Raw genomic sequence first — 24,193 nt, forward strand, 5'->3', positions numbered from 1 at the left:
GTTTCTCCTTAATCCGTTGGTGTGATAAATTGGTTTCATAACGTTTCTAATCTTAAAATTGCCCCTGCGTTTCTGTCAGCCCAGCTTGAGCATGTGTCATGGCCGTCGTGAACGGCTGGATTTGTTTGGTGTCAGGGTTACGGCACTTACTGGATCACCGTCCAACTCATTCTCTTTTCCTCTTTCTGTGGATCAGTTTGTATAAGATTGGTTGTTTTTGTTTTGTTTTTTGCTAGTTCAGTAGATCTCACGTGTAAATTTACTAAGCCTGGTATTTTCTTTGGGGGAAAAATTTAAACTAAAAAGTTTAAACAGTTAGTTATGGGAGTATTCAGGTTTTCTTTTTTTCTTGATCCAAATACAAAGATACATTTTTCTAATAATGCATTTATTAGAGTGGAATATATCTATTTCTTGTAATTTTGTTCCTAATATTATTTCAGAATACAGTTGTAATGTGAAAATGGTATATGCTCATTGGTGAAAATAATTCAAACAGTGCATGACGTTAAAATTCTCCAATAATCCATCATTTATCACTTTCTTGGCATCTGTTTATTCACACGTAGACCTATATAGTACCTTTATATTATGATAATTTTATGTCATTAATTGGTGTTAGAAGTTACGTTTTTAATGTAAAAAATTAGGGGAATCATTCAGTGAATGGTTCAGTAAAGTTATTTGTACTGTTTTCAGTAATGCTGCAGCAAATATTCTCATACACAAATCACCGAGTGACTCTCCTGTTAAGTAGACATTCTTAAATCAGTTCCGTTTTCAGTTAACCCCTCAGATGTGTCTTGGTCTAGGTAAGGCTACCTTTCACAGCTGCTCTTCCATGAATCGGTCAGCCTTTAAAAGAGTGGATGTGTCCTGGAGAGATAGAACAAAGGTAATAAGCATAGTCGTGAAAACTATAATAGAGATTATTTAATTTTTTTAATAATTTTTTGTTTCATGCAAAATTTCTGATGGCTTATAAAAAGAACATTTAGAATGAAATAATCTTTTCAGAACTTGCCAAAGACAATTAGAGTAGAAAGTCAAGCCTAGCGAAAAAGAGCAGTCTTGATATTCAGGCTGTAATATCTGTACATACAAGTTTGACTTTTTAGAAGGGGCTGAAGATACAGTTCCTTAGGAGGATCTCATGCAAAAAGAGGAAGCACACCTGCTTCTCAGAGGAATGTTTCCTAATAATAAGTAAAAAGAAAAAGAAAAAATCTCTTGCAAAGCTTCATATAGTGACTGATACGGAATCCTCAATCCCATGACAACAGATGATGCTGGAACAGGTTTTATTCAGCTCTTTCTTACAACATTGTTTAACCCTCAATATACCACCAGGGTCTAGTTTTTGAGTTTCGTTTTTGAACAGTTCTAACTATTTTAAATGTCAGTTTTTCATGACTTTTATCTTAGAGACTTTAGAACGAAAAGAACACTTATTACCATGTAATTAATCTTAGTATAAATCTAAAACACATTATGGATTTTTAGTGATCTGATTTCTCCCATATCTTGAAGCATTTTGCTATTTCATGATCTTGGGAAGTATTTCACCATTACTCATCAACTCCCATCCATAGTAAAAAAGAGACTAAAAGAATAAGAAAATGGAAGAATGATAGAGTCACCTACAAGGATGGTATAGTAGTGAAATGAATCACCACAAATAGAATAAATGGCTACTCTTCATTATTTTTCAGTTTTCTAATTGCATTTTCCAAAATATAGCACAGTCTTTCAAGAAGTCTTGAAATAACCATCTTTTACGTTTTGTTGTTAATTGTTGTTTTTAACATTTCATTGGATGCTATTTGAAATTCAGAATTTTTCATTTTTCTGCCCATAGTAACAAAGAAAAGGAAATTGTCAGAATAAGATGTTTCAGTGATAAAACAAATCAGAAGGTGAATGTAAAGAGACAGCAGCACTCTGAGCTGTAATAACGTTGGTAAAATTGATAGTATAAGTGAAATCTGGGACTGAGTTTTAGGTGATCAGTTTTCTCAAGCTCAATAATTGATGCGCAAGCAGTATATTTCCAAGGACAAAACAAAAATATGGCATTCCCATCCAGTCAGTTATTCCGTGGAAAACCTTCACCCAATATTTTGTGAGTTTAGAGTATTTCTGTATCTTTTTTGGTGTTCATGCAACAGCATTTACTTAATATGGTTTGTAATTGTATTGATGGTGAAAGCAGTATTTACAAAAGGGGTTGGAAGGAAATAAATGATGTAATGAAAATATTGGTTGATTTGATCATTTTTATTGGTATTTATAAACCTAAATGAATATGTTATACTGCATTTATGGAACCAGGAATATGGCTGTCCTTCAACAAAATTATGAGCTGTCAAGGTTTTAAAAAGTGTGAAGCATTTTGGTGGTACCTGAGCGAGCAGAGCCAGCATGAGTAGTAAGTTAGAGCCTCCTAGAGTTAGAGTTTGCAAGTACGGTTGGTCCTCATCATTTGTGGATTCCATATTTACAAATTCACTTCCTTGCTAAAAATCCTTTGCAACCCCAAAATCAGCACTTGTGGAACTTTTCATGATTATTCGTGGACATGTGTGTGCAAAGAGTGACGAAAATTATGATCCGCCGTCTTGCTTGTTCCCAGCAGGGGTCAAGCCGGGTAGTCGCCCTCTGCCTTGTTGTTTTCACCCTCACACCATAAACAGGTGTCCTTCTCATGGTCTCCAGTGCTTCGTTTTTTGCATTTTTGTGTGAAACGGCATTTTCCAAAATTCTGTCACAAAATATTGAAGTTCTTGCAGTGCAATGACTGATAGGATGATTTTGCTGTTTCCGATGGCCTCCAGGTGTTGTGCCCAAGTGCAGGGAGGGTGGGGTGAGCCTTAGGGAGAAAATGTGGGTGTTAGATGAGCTTTGCGGGACAGGCTGCTGGCCATGAATCAGCAGTGCATGTGAAATAAGGTGTCTGTACACAGAAACACACATAAACAAGGTGGTTATTGACCTCTCCACCTGCGCATGGTGAAAGCTGCAGCGACCAGAGTATTAGCTAATTCAGTGTTTGCGGGGACTTTGTAGGGCACAAACACCACAGGTAATAGTAAGAGTCCAGTATTCACAACGTGAACATGTCCTAGTTAGTTACATTCAAAGAATGTTGCCTGTTTTCAGTATAAACACTTTCAAGGCCAGAAAAATAGGAATAAAATTTGGGTTTGCTATTTTAAAATCTTAATAAAATTATCTAGTAAATTTTTTTTCACTTTCCCTTTAGTCTGATGTAAAGTTTTCACAAAATTACTTTAAAAAAATAAATTTATTTATGTTTGGCTGTGTTCGGTCTTCATTGCAGTGCGCGGGCTTCTCATTGTGATGGCTTCTCGTTGCGGAGCACGGCTCTAGGCGCACGGGCTTCAGTAGTTGCAGCATGCAGGCTCAGTAGTTGTGGTGCGTAGGCTCAGTAGTTGTGGTGCACGGGCTTAGCTGTTCCGCAGCATGTGGGATCTTCCCAGACCAGGGATCGAACCTGTGTCCCCTGCATTGGCAGGCGGATTCTCAACCACTGCGCCACCAGGGAAGTCCCCACAAAATTACTTTTAAATATTTTTTAAAAATTTAAAGGTTCATTTGATCCAGAATATGACAATTTTTCTTTGTATTCCGTGGGTTAATAAAAGCAAAAGACATAAAACACCATTCACTGGAAGCAGTTCCTTAGGTGCTTGTGTATTCTAATCTGGAGGTGGTATCCTGATGGTCCAGCTTACGCTGGAATACTAGAAATAGATCTCCCATTACTTTCTTTTTTGAGTCATTGACAAATTGCTGAAATAACAGTTTGGGGTGGCGTTCTCTGATGGAGGTTCTAGAGTTGGTGTATTTGTAGGTTGAGGCCTGTCTGTTTTGGAAACCAGGAGAGCAAGTTGTAGACCAGACCTGTAGACCTTTCGTGTTCCTGGTTCCTGGTTCGCTACCTATTAACAGAACATCTGAAACTGTGGATTGTGCCAAACAAAACCTTTTAAGGTCGAATACATAGCTCGAAGGCCCTGCTCCTTTATTTTTAACAAATTACTTACGAGAGATGCCATTATTAAAAACTGACCCCGGAATGTGTGCTTATCTCTTGTGGCCTGTAGTGTATTTTCTGCAAGTGCTCTGCTTGCTTCTCACTTTTTTCCATTGGGTTGAGCTTGAAAGTCGACGAATGGTGTGTTATTTATGTTTTTGCACCAGCCATAGTGCTTGACACCTAAGTGTTCCGGGTTTCACTGAATAGTGATCTAGTGAATTGGGGATGAAGAAATCGATGCAAAGATTGAATTATGTACCACATTACTAACTAATGGCAGAATTCGGACGTGGATTCTTGCCGGCACGTGAGAAGATGAGCAGCGCTGTCTGGCGTCCTCCGTGTGAGCTCTTCCTCCTCAAGTGGCGGAGTCCTTTACTCTGAAGCTGTGTTAGGACCCAGCCTGTACATGGTGGTTGCATCCAGGCCTGGCTCCTTCCAGTCTGTCTGCTCGCCGTCCACGGGGCTTCCCCGTGGGTCCTCACACGTGCTGCGCTGTTCCCGAGTGTCCTCCTGCCTCTGCGCCCTCCTCCGGCTTCTTTGAGGCCCATCCTTGCCTTCCTGGTTTCTAATAAAATGTCAAGGAGCATCTGTGAAGCTCTCCCCATGTGTTCTTAAACATGCTAATTAGGCCAGTCTGTTCTCATCATTCTTCAGTTTTTCTAAAATCATTTAATCTTACTTTAATCTAACAGTTCTCATCTTGACTACAGAAAAACATTAACATTATTTTTGTTTGAAAAACACATCTGCAAAGCGCCGAATGGCTAGTCTTTTACAGAAATAAACATGAATTCCTATTTGCCTAAGAATTTAGATTAAGTTAGAAAGATTTTAGAAAGTTTAATAAAAAGCCTATACATATTTACTGCAATGTTTGAATTGATCAGTTAATTTTAAGACGAGCTCAGTTAGCTTGATCATTGATGAATAATTGGGAACCTTTGTTAAAGGAAAACCTGTAACCCTGTCTGTCTGGCTGTGGGATGCTTGCTGTGATGTCCGTCTTACTCTCTGGCCATCTGTCTTGTGAATGTCCTTTGCTCTCAGCTGGATAAAGACGACATGGTGTACATGGAAGCATACGACAGGCTGCTGGAGTCCTGGCTGACGCTGGTCCAAGATGACAAGCATTTCCACAAAGGCTTTTTCACCCAACACGCAGTTCAAGTGTTCAATTCCTACATTCAGTGCCACCTAGCAGCTCCCGATGGCACAAGGAATTTGGTAAGTTTTAAGCCAGATTGTAATTAAAAATCTATTTCATCATATAATAAATACTAGAAACATAGGTGAGCTCCTTCAGAGGACTTGCTGAGAGCTTCAGATGGAGAGCAGAAGTCTAAACAGGTTCGTGTTTTGTGGGATGTGGCTTGTAGTTACCTTCATCTCCTTAGTTTTCAGTAACCCACCTGTGCCCTGCTAGTTGTCAGGTGATATCCAAAGGACTGTGGATCTTAAAGGTGTCAGATCTTTTCAGTGACAGAAGTTGAAGTCTCTGGTGTGGGAGGTGGGTGGGAGGTGTGCACTGGCTGTGTTTACGTGCGATAGTGGGGGGGCCATACCCCCACTCTTGCTCTTCGAGTTTCCCCCTTGTTGGTACCTGCCTGGGCGGCCGGCATGGCTCTGCTCGGCCTTCCTCTTCGAGTGTGGTGTTGCGGTTACGTGACAGCTCCGTCTTTATTTCTTTCATCGATAACAGACTGCCAACGGAGTGGCCTCTCGTGAGGAAGAAGAGATAAGTGAACTTCAGGAGGATGATCGAGACCAGTTTTCAGATCAACTAGCCAGTGTAGGAATGCTAGGACGCATTGCTGCAGAGCACTGCATACCTCTCCTGACAAGGTACACACAGTCCAAAGACACCCCATGGACAAATACTGTCTATTCACAATCCCCCGGCGAGCACTTAAAGTGTTTAAAGACTTTAAACACCCCCTCCCCGTACCCCAGCACACGGAACAAATGGACAGAAACCCACTCACGATTGCGTTCCTTGGCTTTTGTACATTTGGAGCCCAGGTACCACAGCATAGATGGCAGAGAGATTATGGAAAACATGGTATGAGAAGTGATGGGACCCGTATCAGTAACATCTTGGAATAACCGGTTTTCAAATGCCTGTTGTAATAAACCTTGATTGTTTGTAAAGCGTTGTTTTAATTCTATGTCATAAACAATAAATCACAATTCTTATAGCGCCATGAGAACATTGTGTACATAATAAATATTTTTGTATATGTGTTTTGTGCTAACATCTTAATTTCTGCTGTCTAATAAGTGGCAATAAGTCGTTCTGGGTCTTTGCTTACTGAGCTTCATGAAGCCGTTGATATTTTCCTTCTTGTAGTTTATTAGAGGAAAGAGTAACGCGGCTCCACGGGCAGTTGCAGCGGCGGCAACAGCAGCTCCTCGCTTCACCTGCTTCAGGCTCTGCCGACAGCAAGGTGCTGGATGATCTGTATGAAGATATCCACTGGCTTATTTTAGTTACAGGTCGGTTGGTTGTTTCTTTGTAAAATGTAATTGCCAGCAGAGCAGTCTCAGCCCTAAGAGAAGCTTCCTGAGTTAATAATGGTAGTTCATACGTAGGGTTGGCCTGAGATCTGGACACAGCTGTTGTATGTCACAGAGCTACGGCTGCTTTTCTCTACAGTACTGGCTGGCACGTGTTCAGTGCCTGTTCTGTACCACATGTTTTATGTGGCATTCATTGTAGCCTCTGCATTAGTACTATTATTAGGTATTATGGTTGTCCTTGTTGCTGTTATTATTACTATCATTATTAATTATCACCCCGTCTTATACGCAAAGAATCTGAGACTTAGAGACCAGCCCTGGTCACACTGGTGTTAATGTCTGGAGCCAGAGTTCAAATCCCAGCAGTCTTACTTTTCTTTAGGGTCTTCTTCTGTAACCATGTTGTCAGTGTTTCTGTATTTTAAATAATCAGGGAAAAAAAAAACAACTTTAATGTTTGGAAAGGCATTCCCAAATATTGACTTTTGATAAAGATAATAGTAGAATTCCTATTAACTTTACAGAATATAGTACTGAAAATTATTAAAAGATCACAGAGTAAAAAGCCTACATGTCAGTATGAATTATAAAGTTGGTGAATAAAACTTTTGTCCTTTCCTGTGTTTTTTGAGGGTTAATTATCTTAGAAACAGCAAGTTTCTCATCAAACTTGAATTAACATATTAACATTTATAATTTACTTTTACATCAATTTATATGGTGTATATAAATCAGATAAAACTGAAAACATTTATAGTACAATTTGTTAAATGTAGATTGTTAAGTGTTCATTTTTAATTTTTTTTAAACTGAAGGCTACCTCTTAGCTGATGATACTCAGGGAGAGACTCCGCTAATACCTCCAGAAATAATGGAATATTCCATTAAGCATTCATCTGAAGTTGACATTAATACAACACTTCAAATTTTGGGATCTCCAGGAGAAAAGGCTTCTTCCATCCCAGGGTACAACAGAACAGATTCTGTGATTAGGTAATATGACCTCTATAGCTGTGCTCTTGTAATTTATTCTGTTTTATAAGTTCTGAGTTGACGGGTAGATGACTCGAGTGACAGGCGGGTTGTAAAGCTGACACACGAAAGAAGATAAAACTCGGAGAAGCCTTGAAACAAACAAGGATGGCAAGTACTCAGCACATTTAAGCGGTGCCACTCTGGTGGGAATTGACAGCTGTGTCCAGTACCGAGGAGGACAAGTATAAGATTATTCTGGATGCAGTGAGGCCTTGAAGGGACATTTGGTCTAATTCCTGCAGACACATCCCTTGACCATCAGAAAGCAGTGCTAATGCGGGTTCAGGCGCCTGAGTGAAAGCACCAAGAATGGCACATTCTTAGAAACCAGGTGAACGTGAACACGTATTTATTGTTCAGGAAGCTGGAATGACTTTCCGGTGGCTTTCCTGGCCTCTCATAAAGTAGAAATATTTGTCCTGAGTGTGTGTGAACCTTGAGAGCCCTGTTATAAGATGGCAGTGTGCCTCAAATGAAAGAATTCACTGTGATCTTCCTGAGAGGAGTGGTAAAACTTCCATTAATTCTTGATGGTGAAGTTAGGAGGGATGAACGTGAACTAAATATCCTCCTAAAAGTGGATCTGAAAACAGCAATTTAAGTTTCAGCATCTTAAACTTTAAATTTAGGTTGCAGACAGAGAGAATAATGACATAATATTGGTTTTTGTCTGTTGCAAAATCATGAACTCAAACAAGGTGCTGTCCCCTCATTCTTTTTATTTTAATGCAAAATAACATAGATACCATTTAAACCTGTGCAATAGAAAATATGTCTTTTTTTAATTAAACTGTTAAGTGGATATCAAGGAAATGTTTGGGAATTTATTTCCTTTATTGTTGGATTCTCTGATTTGAAATAAAATGTCAATGTCAATGCTCTATTGGAAAAGTTTTATTTCTTCCTTTTGGGATTGCTTTCAGCGTTAGGTGGAGTAATTGCTTTGGTTTGGTTCATGGTGAATGTTACCTGCAGTCAGTTCATTTCAGGGTGCTGTCCTGTTGTATTCTGTGTCACTGTTCTTGCCTGGGCAGTACCCTCAGGAATGCTTTCCTTGTATTTTCAGTGCTTTTTCAATTTTTGCAGTCTTGGGTATCAGTGGGGGAGCAAAACATTTTGGTGTCTGAGAGCAAAGCCTGTGAAGGGTTGAGGTGGGGACCGGAACAACAGGAGTCACCGTTGTTCTTCAGTCCACAGAGCGAGTGTGACATTGAACGGCAGGAGGGAGACAGGCCTTGTTTACTAAGAAAGTGGTTTGCATTTCTTGAAGAAATCATCATTTGACAAGTAACTATCGAGTGCTTACTCCGTACCAGACACTGTTCTAGAGCAGACAGATTGCTCCCCCTTTCAAGCTCCTCGTGTGGGAGAGGGAAGAAGTAAGGGAATGGTGCGGTTGTTAGCAGACTGTCAGTGCCGTGGGAAGGAGGCCGGCTGCCCGAGGGCCAGGTGTGCGGACCTCAGGGTGTTACAGACCTTTCGGTGTTACAGGGTGCCGTCAGCGTGAGCTTTACGTCACGTACTTGAGGGACCCCACTGTTCTAAAGACGCCTCCCATTAATTTATGTGAACGCGTTTTCTCAGTGCTCATATCTATTGAAATGAAAAACAGGAATCGAATTACACATGGACTAATTTGGAAAAATCAAACCCTGCCACATTAATCTTATTAAGATACATCCGTTTTATTTATTTTAATTTTTTTAAATTGCAGTATAGCTGGCCTACAATATTGTGTAAGTTACTGGTGTAGAATATAGTAATTCACAATTTTTTAAGTTTATACTCCATTTATAGTTATTATAAAATACTGGCTATATTCCCCGTGTTGTACGTAAAGTTTCATTTTTAATAAATGTGTTTAATAATTTATTTAAATTTGTGTGATATTTTGCTCAATTGTGTACTACTAAGTTTTGTAACGATAACTCAATCCAGAAGACATTTTTAACACAGTCTTATCGCTGGAGATTTTTACAAATTATATTTTAATACCTATACATACTTGTTTCAGAGAAGTATATGGTGTGATCGATAAAGCGAGTGTAAGAAGTTTATTATATTAGGGTAATAGTCTGCGGGGAAATGAAATAGGAATAAAAATTTAAGGTGAAAAAGAAAGTGTAAAGCTTCCAACTGTGAAAGAAAAACTTGTTTCTCTTTCACATGGATGGTGATGGGCATCAGAATTCTAGGATAGTTACATCCCAGTGCATACATTTACATGGTTACTGTGATTGCTTAGTGCACGTTCTGAGAGCCTGCAGATTACATATTTAAGCTCTTTATTCTTATGGGGAAAATTTGATACTTCAACTTAAAATGCATTGTGAGATCGTTGGCTTAGTTTTGCTCACATACACTCTAAAATCATTTTTAAAACTGTGAACACTGTTGGCATAGCGAGTGCATGTAGTGAAACAAGAAGACCTTAAACCCACCTGTGTAAAGAAGAAGGTCAGAGAAGGGGGATGTCGCCAGCTGCGAAGGAGGTAGCAGTGGGTGAGGGGCTGAAACTGCCGTGAGGTTTCACAGCAGGGAGATGGCTTCACTCACCCTGAGAGCAGCGATGAAAGCAGCGTTCCTGCCTTCACGCTGATATTCCTAGAATGGTGTCATGATGGGCTCTTTCGCCTAAGTCCTTTGCTTCTTTGCCTTTTAGCTAAAGTCAGGTTAAATATAGATCCCTTGTGCCCCCTTCCAAACCCAGAACAAAGCCTTTTTTTTTTTTTTTTTACGCTGCTCAGCATATGAATTCGGTCGTGTAGAAAGGACAATACATGCACTTATGTAGGTAATTCTAGCAACATTTTTATTTAAAAATAACGTTAAAAGTCAAGTTTGTTAGGAAATAAATAGGACTGTCAGATTTAGAGACAAGACTGAGTATTCAGAACATTTTGGGTGAGTCGCTGGCCGGTCCCCACACCATAAAACGACCAGTGTCCGTGGGTTTTAAGTAGCTTTTAACTGTGTGCATTTCTCTGTTTTGAACCTGAAAAATCTCTTCAGACAGTAGTGCTGAGACTCGCACGTGTAATCACAGCCCAACAGAGGCCATGACTAGTCCAGCCATGACTCTCTTCCTTTTCTCCTGCTTCCTGAAAGGTCAGCAGTAAAATGGGGCATCTGTCTCCAACCCTCTTGAAGAAAACTTCAGAGAGTTGAGAAACAGAAAAGGGCTTTTTAGGAAAAAAATATGGTTAGACAGCCAATAAACTGATAAAGGAATAAATGACTTCCTTTTTGTACCTACAGGCTGTTGTCTGCTGTGCTCAGAGTTTCAGAAGTTGAGTCTCGGGCAATAAGGGCAGATCTCACGCACCTGCTAAGCCCTCAGATGGGCAAAGATATTGTTTGGTTTCTAAAACGCTGGGCAAAGACTTATCTCCTGGTGGATGAGAAACTGTACGATCAGGTCAGAATGTAAAACTGTTTGATTTCGTTTGGATTTATGAGCATGGGAATTAGAGAAATGAGAACTTTTTTCTTGGTGATTTTCTCATCAGAATGTAAGAGCTGAGCATCTTCCACACTGGAGAAAACTGTGTGGACAGCATGCCGTTTTGTTAACTTTTCCTAGAGCATATCATGTGATTTCTGCTTATTTTAACCTATATTAAGTTCAGAGTACTGTTTGGGAATGGATTAATTTATGTTCTTTGTATTTGGTGTGAATGTGTGACTGTGTATGTAATATGAGAATAATTAAAGCTAATAGGAAAACCACACTGGGAAACGTCAGTGGATTGATGATGTTCCTTTTTGGACTTTGGAAATGAATACATTTAGAAAATTGGTGTGAAGTAAGCAGTACTTCAGATTTAGTGCTAATTTCAGTTTGATTTCTCTACGGGGGTTTTTTGTTTTTGTTTTCTTTCCTTTTTCCAGCAGATCTTTCTTTCTGACCTTAAAAAATTTGTTTTCTCTGAAGATAAGCGTGCCATTCAGTACAGCATTTGGAGCAGACACAGAGGGCTCTCAGTGGATTGTTGGCTACCTCTTGCAGAAGGTCCTCAGCAACCTCTCGGTGTGCAGCAGTGAGCAGGACCTCGCAAATGACACGGTGCAGCTGCTCGTCACTTTGGTGGAGAGAAGGGAGAGGTGAGCTGACGTGTGACTTCAGTGGAGTCTTTTCAAGTGGTGAACGGTTACACGGTCCTAAGGTTTAGGTAGACCCAGCGTTCTTGGAGCAATGTGTTTTAAAAAATATATCATAGTCTTGTTACAAATGCAAACAGGGCTTTTCCATGTTACGATTGAAGATTGCATAGATGTTCAAGGATTTGTTATCAAAGAATCTTTATGAGTAACATTTAATTTAGTAATTTACAGTTTTAATATAGAATAGTCTTATTTGAATTTTCAGCTATCGCATTAGTATTATCCCATTTTAAAGATGAGAAAAACTGACAATTTGACAATTAATTTAATTTTGCAAAGTAAAATTTTTAGTGCTTTCTACAACAAATTCTGGAGATGTTTTCAGTTTTCTTACTACATGGGAAAATGATTGTTATTACTACTGTCATTGGCTACTATTTATTGAATTCTTGTAATTTATTAGGTACTGTTGCAAACACTTCATATGAAGTATCTGATTTAATCATTTCATCAGTCTCAGCCATGAAATTTAGGGCTGTTATTACTGTTGTCATCTTTATCTTATAGATCAGGAAACTGATAATTAAGAGAGATTAAATAAACTTTACATTGACAAACGGCTAGTTGGGTCTGAATACAAGACTCCAAAGTCTATACCAAGTTGTCTGTGCTGGACTTTAAACAGAAGTTGAAGCTTGTAGCCGTGCACTTTGTTTACTTAGGGCACATGCAGCGTAAGGAAGTAACGCGTCCTGCCTCTCCCTGCAGGGCAAACCTGGTGATCCAGTGCGAAAGCTGGTGGAACCTAGCCAAGCAGTTTGCCAGCCGAAGCCCACCTCTGAACTTCTTGTCCAGCCCCGTGCAGAGGACGCTGATGAAGGCGCTCGTCTTGGGGGGCTTCGCTCACATGGACGCAGAGACCAAGCAGCAGTACTGGACAGAGGTAAAAACCATTCCCCTGCCTTTGACGGCTTTTCCGCATCGCCCTGCCGGGGTTTCATCTATGTGTTGCCGCAGACGGTCTGTGGAAACATAGCTTTTCTGGTGTTTTCCCTCCTGACGAGTGGGTTGGCGCTTAGAGTTTGTCCGACCTGCTGACCTGCTTGCGTGAGGACGTTGAACGCTGTCGAGTGCCCGGCACTTTAGACACCTTTTCCCCAACGCGAATGACAGCCTGAGCTGGTGTGTTGCTTCTCCATGAAGAACCCATGACATGTTCCTTTGTCTTGGACAAGGACATGCAAATTAACCACTGTGTTGGCTTGCTAGGGCCGCTTTGACAAAATACCACAAACTTAGCGGATTAAACAACGGAAATTTACTGTCTTACGGTTCTGGAGGCCAGAAATCCGAGATCAAGGTGTGGGCAGGGCTGGTTCCTTCTGAGGCTGTGATGGAGGGCCTGGGGTTCCCGGCCTTTCCCGGAGCTCCTGGTGCTTTGCTGGCAGTCTGCGGCGTTCCTCGGCTTGTGGGTGCATCACCCTGATTCCCCTGCATCTCCGTGTGCCCATGTCTGTTCCAAATTTCCCCTTCTTATAGGAACACCAGTCATACTGGGTTAGGGGCCCGCCCAAAGGACCTCACCTTAATAACTAATTACATCTGAAACAGCCCTATTTCCAAATAAGGTCATGTTCTGAGGTACCAGGGGTTCGGACTTCAACACATGAATTTTGGCGGGATGTAATTCAAGCCATAGCCACCACCCTGGACACGTCGTCTTATATAATAAGGTTTAAATTGGGAACCAAGAGTTACCAGTGCATGTAGGTTGCCAGCCTGTAATCCCTGTGACTGGATGCCCTTAGTGTTGAGAAAGGGCACAGTAACAGAAATAGGCAGTAGTCTGCGACTTCAGAGCCAGAATGGAAATCAGCCTGACCATGTGTTTCCAGTTTAAGTCATTTATTTTCATACGTACAGCTTTAAATAGAATTAAGAGATCCTCTTCATGAATGTGCCTGTTTACTCTTACACCCAGGGGAGGTGGAAGGGGAAAAACAGGCTGGAGCTTTGTGTTGGTCTTCACCCAGTAGGACAGAGGCTGGACATTGCAGCCCACAGACCAAATCTGGCCTGCTGTTTTTATAAATAAAGTTTAAAAAAAATATTTATTTAGGGCTTCCCGGGTGGCGCAGTGGTTGAGAGCCCCCCTGCCGATGCAGGGGACACGGGTTCGTGCCCCAGTCTGGGAGGATCCCACATGCCGCGGAGCGGCTGGGCCCGTGAGCCATGGCCGCTGAGCCTGCGCGTTCGGAGCCTGTGCTCCACAATGCGAGAGGCCACAAGAGTGAGAGGCCCGCGTCCCGCAAAAAAAAAAAAAAATTATTTATATATTTGGCTGTGACGGGTGTTCGTTGCAGCATGCAAACTTCTAGTTGTGGCACGTGGGATCTAGTTTCCTGACCAGGGATTGAACCCGGGCCCCCTGCATTGGGAACGTGGAGTCTTAAGCCACTGGACCACCAGGGAAATCCCTATAAATAAAGTTTTATTGAAACACAGTCATGCTTAACTGATTACATATTTTCCATGGCTACTTCTGCACTACAGTGAAATCGTAATTGAATAGTTGGGCCAGAGATAGTATGTCCTGTAAAATGTAAAAGATTTACTCTCTTGCCCTTTGTGAAATATCTTCTCTTTTTTTTTGCTAATGGGAAAGAGATGAAGATAGTGGCAGAATCCTGTGAATGGCGTCAAGGAAGTCTTTTTTTTCTTCTTTTGAACTTAAATTACTTAAGGAAGTATGATGATAGCATGCACTTATATTCTTTTCCATAAGTAATAATTTCTTTTTTTCAGTTTTACTGAGATGTAATTGACATACATCATTGTATAACTTTAAGGTGTATAGCATAATGGTTGTACAGCATGTAAATCAGACTTTTAAAAAATTCACGCTTTATTTTTGTAGGTTCTTCAGCCTCTTCAGCAGCGATTCTTAAGAGTGATAAACCAGGAAAACTTTCCGCAGATGTGCCAGCAGGAGGAGGTGAAGCAGGAGATCACTGCCACGCTGGAGGCCCTGTGTGGCATTGCTGAGGCTACCCAGGTTGACAATGTAGCCATCCTTTTTAACTTTTTAATGGATTTCCTTACCAATTGCATTGGACTGATGGAAGTTTACAAAAACACCCCCGAGACCGTCAATCTCATCATAGAAGTCTTTGTTGAAGTTGCACATAAGCAGATATGCTATCTTGGAGAGGTGAGCGCGGTCTCCTTTGATCCCTTCCAGGTCAGAACTCCTGATAGCTATAACAAAATGATAGATACTTGGCTTCAGATTCAATGAACGTTATTTGAAGTAATATTTCTATACCTCCAAAAGATTTTTCAAAAGAACTCAGAGTTCAGAGGAAGGCATATTGAATGAATGTAAATTCTTGCCCTAAAAATGTTAATAATGAGGCATTTCTTTGGGCTAATATGTTACTCTGTCAGACTCATTCACTTGAGGAATATTTGATAAAACAAATGGATTATGGTAGAAAATTTTAATAAATCGCTCAGTGGTAGAACCCTAGGACTTAGCATTTTAAGTGGCAGTTTGCATCTTCGTTTTGTAAGTCAGATGAATGTTCAGATACACTAAGTTCTTTTATATTCAGTCAGCAAAGATGTTCGTGATTTGTGTGTTTGTTGTTGTTGTAGATCAAAGGAGCCGGCTTAAAAGTGAGGTTACATTTGGTCAGTGTTACAAAGGTCGTCACAGGCGCACCGTTCAGAGCTCAGGCCAGTGCCGTTTATTCAAATGCTTGGTGCTCTGTGCTTCTGCACCTTAAACCATTCTACAGCTTAAAGTAATCCACATCGTACAAGAAGTTGAAGAGCAGGAGTAAAGCGGTTCTGTCGCCAAAATTGTCTTGTCTCTCTAGTAGGCACAATCTAATGCACACAAAAAGAGTGTCAGATTTTATTGTTAGAACACTAATGTTTTAAATATAACCGTAATCTTTATGCTTTCTCATTTTTGTCAGTGCTGTAATGTAGTTTACGACAAGCGTTAGAGCCGCTGTTGGAATTCAGAGTAAATTTATTGGATTACATCTTGGACTTCTGTAGTGTTTATGTTCCCCAGCCAGGCTGCCCCAGCAGCCTGACCTCTGCCTGCTTTTTCCCAGTCCAAAGCCATGAACCTGTACGAGGCGTGCCTCACCCTGCTGCGCGTGTACTCCAGGAACAACGTGGGGCGGCAGCGGGCCGACGCCCCCGCGGAGGAGGAGGAGCAGTACCAGGACCTGCTGCTCATCATGGAGCTCCTCACCAACCTCCTGTCCAAGGAGTTCATAGACTTCAGCGACACAGGTAGGTGCGCCCGCGCTCGGCCTCTCGGCCTGCGCTTGCTTCCGTCCGAGCGAAGCAGTGCTTGCGGTATGTGACGTCCCACGAGGAGGTCCCATTTACCGAACAGGCGGAAGCCAGCTGGTCCCCGCGGCCGCGGGCCGGGCGGGACCAACAGCCCTGTGCCTGGCCTTCCTCTGGTAGAGATGAAAGTGCTCGTGTCTTCCCTGTCCCAGGCTCCTAGCCAGTGCCGGGCACTGTCCCTGTCACGGCAGCGTGAGTCTGGTGCCACTGGTGCACGCGTTTTAGAGGCCAGGAAACGGGCCCAGGAGTTTACACCACCTGCCTGCAGATGTGCAGCTCGCGCACCCCAGCGTCTGACTTCAGAGGCCAGTGTCAGAGCTCGCTTTACTGACGAGTTCCCCCTCCGTGTCCTCTGAGGAAGCCCCAGCCCTGTGCCCACTGCAGCCTGGGAGCCACTGGACTTAGGGGCTGACAGGCGACACTCCAAAGCCCTAACCTGGGGCTCCCCAGCAGCATGACCTTGCGGAGTCTGTTGCCTTCCTAGGCCTCCCTTGCTGTTACAGGGGCTGTGACGATCGGTGCCTGCCAAACTGTGTTCACGATGTGCCGGCAGGTACCTCCGGTGCCTGCCGTTGCCGTTGTCGTCACCGCTGTTGTCACAGGCGGGCGTGTCCGGGTGCCCGGAGCCCCGCGTGTCCGCAGCTCTCCTTCACCACCTCTTGCCCACCGCCTGCCTTGCCTCAGGACACAGGGGCCGCCAGCTCCACGGGGAAGATGTGCTGTCCACGTGTCCTGCCCCGGGCTGAGCTGCCCCCGGGCAGTGGGTGCTGCTGCCCCTCCCTCCTCCGACCCCTTCTCGCCCCCTGTGCTCAGCACACCTGACACTGGACGTGTTCTTCTCTGTTCCCTCCACCGGTTCACTCAGCAGAGGTTTCTGGCAGAGCTGCCCTGTGCCAGGCACCGTCAGCTTCGGCCCAGGAGCTTTACTGCCTTGGGCGGCTGACAGGGCACCAGGTGAAGGACGTCCGCTGCCGCTGTTTCCAGGCCCAGCCACTCGTGCGGGTGTCGGTCCCAGGCTTTCTGATTCCTTCAGGCCGGGGTTGCTTCACCTTTTCTAGATCAGATGTGCCTCTGAGGCCTCAAGTTGTTCTGAGCCTTTGCCTTGAAGGGTGTATGTTATATGACCCGCTGAGGTTCACATGCCATGTTAGTTGATTTGTAGACTTCCCAGGGGTGTAAGGACCAGGATAAGAGCCCTGTACCCTGATGAACTGACTCTCAGTTAAGAACTGCTACTGAGAGGGATGGGAGAGCTTTGTATGAAGGGCATCTGGAGGGGACAGAAGCCCTCTCAGGCTCCCCTGGGAGTGAGCTGTGGAGTAAACAGTATGGGTAAGTGTGGACGGGCAGGTTTTCAAAAGAAAACAGCAGAAGGATTGAAATCATAATACAATGTTGGAAAGGAAATTGAGGCCAAAATGCTCAGGATTGAAAGTACAAAATAAGGGTAAAAAGAATAGAATAAGGTGGATAGGGTTGAGGTCTAGAAAAAAGAAAATGAAGACAATTAAAATAGGAAATGATCAAGCAACAGATAAAATAGATGGTAAAAAGGGAGAGAATATTTTTAAGTAATTATTTAAAAAATAAAATACAGATAATAGGTGAGATAAGAGAAAATATTTTAAATATTATGAAATAAAATTAACATACCAGGTGAGATATAAAAGCGTAACTGAAAATGAGCCTCTGCACGACATTCTTGAGCCCCTGGCAGAGCCCGTGGCTGCAGAGCTGAGTCCCACAACCCAGGCCAGGAGCCGTCTCTCGAGCAGACCCAGCGGTGGTGGCCAGCCTGCCATGGCCCCGGCCCAGCAGGCCCAGGCTTCCTACTGGATGGATCCAGGCTCGCCATGCCCGGCTTTGGAAAATGGGATTCTTGCAGCTGGAACTGAGGCTCTTGGAGAAAAGTACAGAATTAGGCTGAAAACGTGGTTTTTAAGTAGAAGTGCTTTTTTACCACATTTTGTCCTTTTTTTCCCCCTTGTTGTGAAAGTAAATACGCTCATAATAGAAAACATTTGAAGTACAGGGACAGAAAAATCACCCATGCTTTGACATAATCCAGAGTAATTGCATTTTGTTAATTTCCCTTTTGGTTATTTTGTAGAATTTTTTTGTGATTATGCTCCAAATATAATTTTATATTCTGCCCTTTTCATTAATGTATTATTAGCCTCTTCCTTGTCATTAAAATTTTTCATGACTTTTTGATGGCTGCGTGGTAATCCACATTTTGGAACCTAACCCTGTTTTTGTAATACAGGACATCTGGAGTATTTACAACTTTGCTGTTACAGTGATAAACTAATTACTTCAGTGGATGAATCACTGTCTAAATTTATGTTTATATCCTTACTATATACAGTGCTCAAGCGTCTCTTATTATATTGCTTTTGAGGGTAACTGTCACACTGTATCCTCACCACCATTTACATGTTATCATTCAGAAGTCACTTGTAATCTAATGAATCAGAAGTAGTACCTTCAAAAACTTTGTATTGCTTGCTTAATGATTGGATCGAACTTGTTTTTTTTCATTGGGCTTATGGTTTTGTTAGGTGTTTGTTTGTGGATTTTGGTCCTTTATCTGTTAAGGTTTTAAGATTCTGAGTAATTTATATGCCTCCTTTATGGATTAAGGGTAATAATCCTTTGTCATATTAGTAGCTTTTTAAAAAAAAACTTTCTCTTTTTATGCAATATTTAATTCCTATATTTCCCCCCATTCCTTTCCAGCTTAGAAAAATCCCACACACCTAGGAGAAAAGTGAATAGTACTATGGAAATTATTTAACTCACAGTATGACCAATGTGTCAGTGGGGTCAATTTTACTTTGCAAAAACCATTGATTAAGCGTTAGTTTTACTTTCAGCGTTGTGGAATGATAATGTAAACACAGCATATCTGCATCCAGTATTCACACCCTAAACAGTACAACACGAAAGGCTGTGTTATCCTCTCGTAGATGTATTTTGTCTTGGGGGCTTGACTCCGCTTTCACTTTCATGCAGGAGAACATACCCACCTTCGTAGGTTTATTGATGTTACAGCTGTAAGACTGCGTTGTTCTCACTTTATAGATGAAGTGTTTAGGGGTCAGGAGCCTGGGCCAGCGGCAAACAGATCTGTGTCGGCAGCCGATGTTGTGTTATATGGAGTGAACCTGATTCTGCCCTTGATGTCGCAGGACCTCTTGAAGGTAAGTGAAGAAAGGAATGTGAACGTTAAAACCGCATATGCTTGAACTGGAAGGTTCAAGATATTTCAGGCACGAATACACGTCCGATTTAATTAAGGGGGCCAGTACCTACTCATCTGTTAGGTGTGTGTGGAAATAAAGTGTTTGTGTGGCTGTCCTGTGTCCTTCACACCCATGCCTTCCCTGGAGCCCTGCACTCACTGATCCCTCAGTGTCAGGGAAAGGCTGGTTCTTCTAGAAGTGCCCATGTTCGCGGTTTTGATTCCCTCGTCATTTGTCGTTCAGCAAATACAGGAAGTTTCATGTGTAGTGTATTTCTCTGGTGCTTTCCCAACATCATTCTCAGGCTGAGGGTTTGGGCAACAGAAGGCATTTCCCAGCCGCTCCGTGGAGAAATGGAATGGTAAGAAACCAGGGCTCATACAGCTGGTCAAGTTCCGTACGTTCTGACTGTACTGGGCCTTGGTTTCTCTCACTGGTTGATGTCAAGGGTGTGGTGGTGATGAGGCTGCCCTTTCTCTCACTCTGAGTACCATTGAGGGAGGGTCTCTTCTCCTGTCAGGAGGTGGGAGGTTGGAGAGGAAGAGTGAAGTGGACAAAATAGAGGGGCAGAGGGAGGGGCCTGGGGAGGAAGCAGGGCTGGTGGGGGGCCTGTGCAGTCGAGGGTCAGAGTGAGAGCTGTTAGGTTCCCAGCGCGCGGCTGTGACTGTAGGCTTGTCCCTCCTGGAGAAGTGTCTCTGCGGAAAGCAGCCAGCAGGATGGGAAGTTTAGGAAGCTCTGTGTATTGATTTGCTTTTCGGGTTCTTTTGTTTTTCGGTGTTTATTCATCAAATAAACCATTAGACATTTAGATGTGTATTTTCTTAAATGAGGTTAGCTGTAGATTACCTGCTTTTTACCTCAGTTCTCCAGGTCTGTGCAACCAGTAAATAGATGTTGGAAGTGTGCAAGGCTGAATACTCTGTTCTAATCCTAATTTTAACAGTTTGTATTACGTTCTTGTATTTTTCCAACATGCTTGAATGCAAATGGTTTTATTCACAGGTCGTTTAGTAATTTGAGATTTGGCTGCTTTGTTCACTTTTCCAGGGTAAACATAGAATATCTGGAATTGGCTGTGGCTTTTGTAACTATCCAGAAGATGACTGTTTCTGCTACGTATTACTTTCATATTAGTTACTAAAGTGTTCCCGTTTTTGTAACTCATTTTTACATTTAATTAGGTCTTTATGTTTTCTGTATCCTGTATATGTTTTAAACAAATCATTATACTTAGAAGCTTGATGGTTATTACTTTATTCCATTAATGAAAACAAGTTAGATATCATTAAACATCTAAATATTTAATATTTCTTTTTCAGTTTCCAACCCTTTGTAATCAATACTACAAATTAATCACATTTATCTGTGAGATTTTTCCTGAAAAAATACCACAGCTTCCTGAAGATCTTTTTAAAAGTCTGATGTACTCGTTGGAACTAGGAATGACGTCATATCCTTTGAGTGAACATCGTGATCACTTGTCACTAGGGAAAAAGAGGTTGCTAGAAGAAAAGTTTTCAAAATTTGTATTTTTTCTTTTGTGGTTCAGTCTTCTTTCTTTAAAAAGCAGTCATGCCTATAGCTGCCCTACTTCCGTGTTTCTTTCATTAACCTGCCCCCTCGTCCTCCTTTCACAGACCCAGAGGCATTCGGCCCCGGGCCCCAAAGTCACTGTCTCATGGAGCCCAGGTAGCAGTGCCGCGTCCTGTTGCCGCGTCTCTGATCTTTGCCACTTGGTTGTGTACATCACAGTCAGAACACACACAAAGCTGCAGTCCTGGGCCCCAGACACATACGGGTAATCTCGGAAGCACTGGGGCTCTCCTGTCCTCACCTAGCTCAGTAAAGACTCGCCAGCGCACTCCCCTTCTAGAAACAGCCATCCGTTGGATGATAGCGTTAATTGTTTATCTTCTGTAAGTCACGTATCTCTAGTTTGTTCTTTGACCTCCGTGATCAGAATGAGTTCGGAGGTTTGCCAGCTGTGCCTGGAAGCTTTGACCCCGTTAGCTGAGCAGTGTGCAAAAGCACAGGAGACAGACTCGCCACTTTTCCTGGCAACACGGCACTTTCTCAAGGTGAGATGTTTGGGTGCAGTCATTGCGCGGGGTGGGGGTGGGGGTCTTCCCTCCGGGGGCAGTGCTGGCACCTTCATCCATGAGGAGATCATGCCTTTCTGTTCACTGCAGTTTTTGGAGATCAGCTTTCTTGGATACGTTATCCTCCACGGTTATTTTGTGTTCCTGAAATTTTATATGGTGAATATAACATGGAATTTGATAATTTGATTATTTCATACACCACAGCAAGCAGTAACATCTTCACGTTATCCTTGGATTTTTTTAAAAACTATTTTCTTTACTTTTCAGATTTGTTTAATAAAGAAGAATAACCTCTTTGTCCCTCTTTTTCCCTTTTGCAGTGGGGAGGGGCTGGAGGGTTATATGGTCATCGTGTGTCTTTATTGAGAGGGGTTACTGTGTACTTTCAGCTGGTGTTTGATATGCTGGTTTTGCAAAAGCACAACACAGAGATGACCACCGCGGCTGGCGAGGCGTTCTACACGCTGGTGTGCTTGCATCAGGTACTGGACGCGCCTCCCTGGGCCCCTCGCTCTGTGTAGTGAGGGGATTTTCAGACAGATGGGCCGTTTGTCCCTCAGTCCTCAGAGGGTCTGCGCCTCGGTGCTTCCGCACCATTCAGTGAGGCTGTATTTCTTTCCTTTTTTATTTTTTTTTGGCTGTGTTGGGTCTTCATTGCTGTGCGCAGGCTTCCTCTAGTTGCGGTGAGCGGGGGGCTACTCTTCGTTGTGGTGCGTGGGCTTCTCACTGCGGTGGCTTCTCATTGCGGAGCACGGGCGTCAGTAGTTGTGGCTCGCAGGCTCTAGAGCGCAGGCTCAGTAGTTGTGGCACACGGGCTTAGTTGCTCTGCGGCATGTGGGATCTTCCCGGAACAGGGCTCGAACCCGTGTCCCCTACATTGGCAGGCGGATTCTTAACCACTGCACCACCAGGGAAGTCCAAGGCTGTATTTCTTCACACTCTCAATAGCTCTAACTTTTAATTTTGTGTTTATCTGACAAGCTGTTAATAGCAACTACTTTCCCTTCTCCACTGTTATGAACCGTCCTTTATGTCGATCGCTGCCCTAAAGCTTGTCCTTACGCAGCTGTGCTGGGAACCAGGACTCAGGACAAAGTAGCGGAGACACAGTCTCTGTCCTTGAGGAACTCACAGCTCTGCAAGGAAACAAGATGGATAAACCTGGGGACCCCGACGAGTCTGCCTTCAGAAAGCATGGAAAGCCGCAGTGTGTTATTTCGCAGCGCAGTCTGGAAAACCGTGGTTGGTCGGAGCCTGTAAAGCCTCTGCAGCACTCCGTGACGGGGGCCATAGCAGAAGGAGAGTTAGGCTGGCTTGCCTGTCCCTCCCTGTCCCTGTGGAGGGTGCCCATCAGGAGTGCGAGGAGAGCCGTTTCGGGTCCTCAGCTGCCCCGGTTTCCAGTCTGTACCCCCACCCTGCCCCCCCATGCACAGGCACACAGCCCAGTGTGACCAAGTCATCGGCCAGAGCAGCTTTTTTTTTCCTTCAGTATAGAGGCTATAGCATTTGCTGTGACTGGTACGCAGGGTTTGATTTTATTTCCCTTCTTTTAAAAAGGGAGGATTTTGAGGAGTCTTACATGCTACTTAAAGACCCGCTTCCTGCAGCACCTGCGCCCCAGGCGGGGCGGCTCTGGGCTCATCTCTTGCCTCTGCCCTGGATACTGCCTTCTGCGGATGGTGCCCTTCTTGGGGGTGGACCTCCTTGCTCTGCATACATAAGCCGTTGCGTTCTGATGTCTTTTTTTTTTTTTTTTTTTTTAGGAAAGCCCCTCTGATGTCCTTTTAAAAACCTGGGTGCACGTTGTAGACAAGGGATCAGGGACTGGGGCTGGGCTGGCCCTGGAGGCACTGCCATTTCTCAGGCAGGGGGCGCGGTTGGGGGGGGGGACTTGAGTTTATACTTACCCCCGTGCGCAGGCCTGCCTCTGGGAAGGGCAGCTAGCGTGGCGCCCTGGACCCGTGCGGTGGGGGTGTGCCTTACTACTCTTTTCCAAACGGAATTAACATCTGGTTTCCCCATTTGCGTCTATCATGACATCCCAAGAAGCTAATGAGGAAGAGTGACAGGCCTGCTTTTCTCATGAGAGCTTAGCTTTGAGAGCTGCCCTGGTTCCGTTCCCCTTAACCCCACACCCTCTCCTCTGTGTAAGGCTTTACATGCAGGGCAGTAAAACCAGGAAAACTCCAGCCATGCCCTACTGTTCTGTGTCGCTGAGCCCCTTCCTCAGGGAGCCCCTCTGCACAGCGCTCCCTTCCGCCCCTCGCCACCTCCCACGCAGCCCCCGTCTGCACGTGTGCACATCTGCCGTGTCGTGGCTGCCGCCGTGTGGGCAAGACGTCTGCGTAAACCTCCAGGAAATCTGCGAGTCAGCTTGCAGACTTAGGGCCTGAGAATCTACCGTAGATCTGTCGTACTAAGAATCTATCGTAAAATGCAAAAAAAAAAAAGTGCTTTGAAAACACAGAAGGAAGAGGCAGCGTGACAAGGTAGGTGATCGTATGGGTTCTGGCGCCGCATGGCCGGTTCTTGCTCAGCGGCCTGTGCTCTTGGGTAGGTTGTGTGATCTCACTGTGTGGAAGAACTTTGGTGTGTAAAACAGGGATATAAACGATATCTTCCTCACACGGCTGTTATAAAACAGTGAGTTACTCATGGAAAAGCTTGGAACAGTACCTAGATGACAGTAAACTTTTAGTAAATGGTAAATATTCAAAAGAGCTGTCAGACCCTGCCTTTGGGACCCCCATAGCCCA

General features: G+C 43.4%; 1 protein-coding gene across 5 annotated transcripts in view; it reads left to right on the plus strand.

The window, feature by feature from the left end:
- Nucleotides 1-24,193, plus strand: part of XPO4 (exportin 4) — a 95,050-nt gene that overhangs the window by 66,250 nt on the left and 4,607 nt on the right. For all 5 annotated transcript variants that reach the window (XM_024751503.1, XM_024751420.1, XM_024751341.1 and 2 more), the window contains 13 exons: nucleotides 5,111-5,287; nucleotides 5,763-5,905; nucleotides 6,411-6,556; nucleotides 7,396-7,573; nucleotides 10,874-11,033; nucleotides 11,550-11,719; nucleotides 12,488-12,662; nucleotides 14,637-14,930; nucleotides 15,847-16,030; nucleotides 19,175-19,293; nucleotides 20,655-20,785; nucleotides 21,296-21,413; nucleotides 21,827-21,919. In XM_024751503.1, the coding sequence (XP_024607271.1) occupies nucleotides 5,111-5,287; nucleotides 5,763-5,905; nucleotides 6,411-6,556; nucleotides 7,396-7,573; nucleotides 10,874-11,033; nucleotides 11,550-11,719; nucleotides 12,488-12,662; nucleotides 14,637-14,930; nucleotides 15,847-16,030; nucleotides 19,175-19,293; nucleotides 20,655-20,785; nucleotides 21,296-21,413; nucleotides 21,827-21,919 (2,088 nt within the window). The remainder of the gene's footprint in view (nucleotides 1-5,110; nucleotides 5,288-5,762; nucleotides 5,906-6,410; nucleotides 6,557-7,395; nucleotides 7,574-10,873; nucleotides 11,034-11,549; nucleotides 11,720-12,487; nucleotides 12,663-14,636; nucleotides 14,931-15,846; nucleotides 16,031-19,174; nucleotides 19,294-20,654; nucleotides 20,786-21,295; nucleotides 21,414-21,826; nucleotides 21,920-24,193) is intronic.

This window comes from Neophocaena asiaeorientalis, unplaced genomic scaffold, assembly GCF_003031525.2.
Source record: "Neophocaena asiaeorientalis asiaeorientalis breed wild unplaced genomic scaffold, Neophocaena_asiaeorientalis_V1.1 scaffold443, whole genome shotgun sequence".
Classification (NCBI taxonomy): Eukaryota; Metazoa; Chordata; class Mammalia; order Artiodactyla; family Phocoenidae; genus Neophocaena; species Neophocaena asiaeorientalis.